Below are 5,185 nucleotides of genomic sequence, written 5' to 3' on the forward strand. Positions count from 1 at the left end.
GTCATATGGTGTGGAATATCCCTCTGGTCAGTTGGGGTCAGCTGTCCCGGCTGTGTCCCCTCCCAACTTCTTGTGCACCCCCAGCCTGCTCGTTGGTGGGGTGGTGTGAGAAGCAGAAAAGGCCTTGGCTCTGTGTCAGCACTGCTCAGCAGTAACGAAAACATGCCTGTATTATCAAGGCTGTTTTCAGCACAAATCCAAAACACAGCCCCATACTAGCTACTGTGAAGAAAATTAACTCTATTCCAGCCAAAACCAGCACAATGGGTTATCACACTGAAGACAAGTTGGCATTATCTGGTAAGATTTAAGTATGGCCAGCACAAACAATGGTACTGAGGGAAAGATCATCAGGTTTTTGGTGGCCGTTTGTTCCGTGGCTATTACAGTATCTTAAAGAGAGAGTTCAACATATTTGAAAAGGTTTGGTCATGCAATACAGAAATCTTTCCATCTTTTCTTTAATTTCCTGTGTTCTTGTTGTATTTTCATTGTAAAAGTTGGCTTTTTCTATGAGAAATCTGAAGAGAAAATACTTTGCCAGGAATTCTTAAGTTTTGCTTGTGGGATGTTATTTACTGGGCTGGATCCCAGGCTGCAGGCAGTGTAATAGTGGAGTGCCTTCAATGTTTCCCAACACCACTGGCTTGATGTAGGGTTTTACTTCCTCCTGTGTCCTTATGCCTCCTGTGTCCTTATGATATCACTGTGGGATAGTGCTCACTGGGTTAGTAAGGTTGCGTATTTGACTAGTTACCCTTAGTCATATGATTTAGTTTTAGGTAGTTCTCCGAGGAGCAGGGAATTGGACTCGATCTTTATGGGTCCCTTCTGACCTGAGATACTCTATGATTCATCACACTCTTTTGCAACATGCATCTCCTAACAAATCTTGAAGCTGCTTCTCTTCCATGTCTGGAGTATAGGGAGGTTGAAAGGGTTGTTAAGATCTGGACAGTACAGCCTAACAGCTACGCAGGTGTGGCAAGATTGCCTCTGAGATACAGCAGTAGTGCTAAATAAAATGGAGTTGGGACTTGTACTCTCTGGGCATGGCTTGAGGGACAGCATGCCAGAAACCATTCCCAATATGGCAAGACTATACGTAAGAGTGGGCTTCCCAAACTGTATATATTCCTTCACCACTAGCCTAGGAAGCTTTGCCACTTTAAGCGTCTCTACATACTCCCATAGTACGCATATTTCGTTTCATGACATTTTGAGCTTAAGCATTCAAAAGATGTATTAAGTGTGTCTTAGGGCTGCAGGAACACCACGCAGGCTCCAGAGCAGATGAGAGACAAAGTGCTCTGTGTTGTGGTTGCAGCCAGGCCCTGTCATTTGGCTCTGGGGCCAGAGGGCAGTCCCTGGCCCTGTTTTCTTTAACACTGTAACATAGCCTGATTGGATGGCAGCATCAGCTCCCTGAATGTAACCCTGCAAGAGCAGGAAGGGGCCCCACGTAGCCTTACTGTAGTCCCAACAATCAGTCAATTTCTGTGAGAGAAAAGGCGTAATTTAAAAGCTGTTTCGTGGGCCATGTACAAAGGCTCTGTAGGCCTGGTAGTAGGAATTCCTGTTCTGGGCTGTAACTCTGAGGCCAAGCATTTTCTTGAATTTGCTGTCAGGGATGGAGGGGAAGAGAGCCTGGCTGCTGCTTCAGCCAACAGCTTGTGTATCCTTTTGTCAGCATAGTTTATTACAGGAGCATCCTGGGAATGACAGAACCTAAGGTGCTCTCGGTTTCCCCCCCGCCCCCTCTGGAGCAGAGTAAACTGCAAGAGCACAAGTTTTTCTCTGTTATTTTCTTCCTTCAGACCCATGCTTTTCTGGCAAAATAGGTTTTCAGGTTTGGAACTACAAGTTAAACTATCAACTGTAAACAGTGATACTATATTAGATTTTTTACTTGCTAGTATATGCGAGAGCAATGGAAGAACAAAACTGACATAATATCAACTAGCTATACATTTCATTCTACTAAGGTAAATCTAGATGTTAATCAGAGAAGTAGAAATAATACTGCCTTTGATTTGAAATTACAGCTGAGAATTCTTTTCTGGTGCTTATGTAAATCTTTTAAGGGCTTGCTTAGAGAAAACATGTAACTCAGCTAAGCTCAGAAGGACGATCACTCCTCAGTAATTAACAAAAAACCCCTGTTTTTAAAAACTACTCATTTTACTTGTTGAAGAGGAGAAAGGTGCCATAGTCTTACCTTATTTATCCCATTGCTACTGAACTCAAGTATTTGTTTACCATACTGTGACAAGATCAGTAAGGAACAAGCTCTTGCAGTTTTTCTGGCACTGTTGTTCCTCTACAGCTGTGTTATGTTGAATTGCTGTGTTTCGTTTTAGTGAGGGCTTGGTCCTGCCAAATACTGGTCATTCTGAAATGGAGCCTGAGATTTCTTTGCTCTGGTTGACCACATTAGAAGCTGAAGTTATTCAGCACTTCAAGGGATCAAGCCGACATACGTGGTTACATGCTTTCTTTGCATATTTTGTTTTTATGCTTAGACCTTTTGTTACTCATTTTCAAATTAAACAGAAAGGGGGGGGGGAGATATCTGCCCTCTAGCTTTGCTTTTCAAGCCTTGTAATATGCCTAGCTGTCGTGTTTTGGTAGCATGCACTACTTTTGGCTTAATTGCATCCAAAAAGAGTACATAGCTTGCATAAATAATTGATAACTTACTATTATATACTTGTTTATTTTTAGATTTTCTTCAAGAGAATTATCCATCCTTTGATCTAAAGGAAACTGGATATGATTGGAAGGCATGCGTGGCTGCCATAAACAGCACAATCCGCAGTCTCAGACACGACCATAAAAAGGCTACAGTTGGAATCCGCCGGAAAGTCTTGGCAGTGCCATCATTGAGCGCAAAGAGTCCTCCACAGAGTCCCACTTCAGTAAAGCCATTTGAAAGTGACACTATCAATCTCACGGACTGAAGCTCTCTAACATCTGTCTCAAATCTTAATTTAGCAGTTTTTTATAAATCCCACGTAGAAGCCTATTACATTGAGTTGTCCTATTATACTGAGTTGTCAGCAGCACTAAATAGTATTATTTCATGAGACCAAAGTTAGCAGAAGACTTGGGAACCCTAACTCCTTGTATAAGTAGCATTTGTGCTCCTCAGCAATTATTTCCACTGTTCCCTGTAGCATTTGCAATGTGCTCTCCCCTAAAAGCACCTTCTTTTCATGATTCATTGACTCTGAAGGATTAATCTGATTAGAAAAGATGCACTGCGCATTAAGTCAGCAGAGGCAGGTAGAAACGTGGAGAGGAAAGAATGGTCCTCCTTGGAGGAAGACTCATAGCCAGCTAAATTATCTCATTATGTGTGAGAAATGAAATTTGCTTTGACAATTGGATATTTTAAGCAAAAATATCGAATGCAGAAAGGAAAAAAAAAATTATTGCATCTAGCTAACTTGTTACATCTCACTTTTTTTGCCTCCTATAGCAGTCTTTGTTGTAGGATAAGGAAGGAGGCAGACAACAATGTAAGTACAGTTGGTAATATTTTCTTTGCTCTGATTTAGCTCTACAAAAGCCAAAAAAAACCATCCAGAACAAACAGTCCAATGACTGGTTCTGTTTTTTCTTGATGAAAATTAAAGAAAATACTTCAGAGGCTTGGTCTGCTGTTCAGTGGCATATGTCTCATCCACTGGTTTGGATGTCCACAAGATGCAAATCTGCTGCAACTTTCATCTAGAGGATTTGGATCCTGATTCAGATTTGAGAAATAGTAATTTCCATCAGTTTCAAGTCATTGGTCCTTCAGTTAAAACTGAGGACACATTCTGTACTGTTCACATGCAGTCAGAGATGACCAGCATCAGTGGTACGCCTTCTCGAGATCATAATCATAGCCTTTAATACTCAGGTCTACAACGCTAGGCATGTTTGCTTTGCTGTCTGGGTAGGCTGCTGTTCTAGAGACTTGTCATCCTGCCTTAGTTCACTGCACACTTCAAGATTTTAAGTTGTTATTCGGAGAGTCACAGAATGTTTGAGGTTGGAAGGGACCTCTGGAGGTCACCTGATCTGCTCCCCCTGCTCAAGCAGGGCCACCTAGAGCCAGTTGTCCACCACCATGTCCAGACAGCTTTTGAGTATCTCCAAGGATGAAGACTCCGTAGCCTTCCTGGGCAACCTGTGCAAGGGCTCAGTCACTGTCACAGTAAAAAAAAAAAAACCAACTGTTTCCTGATGTTCAGAGGAGAACTCCTGTGTGTGTTTGTGCCCATTGCCATTGGTCCTCTCACTGGGCACCACTGAGAAGATCCTGGTTCTGTCCTTCTGGCTCCGTCCTTTTTGTAACCTCCCCTCAGGTATTTATATACATCCATGAGATCCCCCTTGAGCTTTCTCTTCTCCAGACTGAAGTCCCAGCTCTCTCAGCCTTTCCTCACAGGAGAGATGCTCCAGTCCCTTCTTCATCTTCGTGGCCCTTTGCTGTACTCTCTCCAGTATGTCTGTGCCTCTGTTGTACTGGGTAGCCCAGAGCTGGACCCAGCACTCCAGGTGTGGCCTCACCAGTGCTGGCAACATCCTTCTAATGCAACCCGGGGTACCATTAGACTTCTTTGTGGCAAGGGCTCATTTCTGGATCAGGTTCAACTTAGTGTCCACTAGGACATCCCAGGGTATGCTCTGCCCATCATACAGATCATAAATGAAGATGTTAAACGGGATCATACCCAGTATTGACCCCTGGGGTACTCGGCTAGTCACTGGCCTTCATCTAGACTTTGTGCTGCTGACCACCACGCTCTGGGCCCAGCCATTTGTCCAGTTTCCAATCCACCTCACTGTCTGCTCATCCAGCCTGTACATCCGCAGCTTGTCTGTGAGGATCTTATGGGAGATGATGTCAAAGGCCTTCCTCATTGTCTACCCAGATTTATCCACTGCTCTACTGTCATCTACCAGGCTAGCCATTTCATCGTAGAATTTTATCAAGTTGGTCAACCGTGACGTCCCCTTGGTGAAGCCATGCTGTGACTACTCCTGGTGGTATTCTCCTGGTGGTATTCTTGTCATTCGTGTGCCTGGAGATAGTTTCCAGGGTGAGCTGCTCCATCACCTTCCCAGGGATGGAGGTGAGGCTGACTGGCCTGTAGTTCCCTGGGTCCTCCTCCTTGCCCTTCTTCAAGACAGG

At 43.9% G+C, this 5,185-nt stretch overlaps 1 protein-coding gene across 1 annotated transcript in view; it reads left to right on the forward strand.

Annotated features, from left to right (window-relative positions):
- Positions 1-3,413, forward strand: part of BEND2 (BEN domain containing 2) — a 33,265-nt gene extending 29,852 nt beyond the window's left edge. The window contains exon 12 of the mRNA XM_009276883.2: positions 2,725-3,413. Coding sequence (XP_009275158.1) covers positions 2,725-2,960 — 236 coding nt within the window. The 3' untranslated portion in view covers positions 2,961-3,413. The remainder of the gene's footprint in view (positions 1-2,724) is intronic.
- Positions 3,414-5,185: the final 1,772 nt, after the last annotated feature.

Source organism: Aptenodytes forsteri, unplaced genomic scaffold (assembly GCF_000699145.1).
Source record: "Aptenodytes forsteri isolate BGI_AS27 unplaced genomic scaffold, ASM69914v1 Scaffold273, whole genome shotgun sequence".
Classification (NCBI taxonomy): Eukaryota; Metazoa; Chordata; class Aves; order Sphenisciformes; family Spheniscidae; genus Aptenodytes; species Aptenodytes forsteri.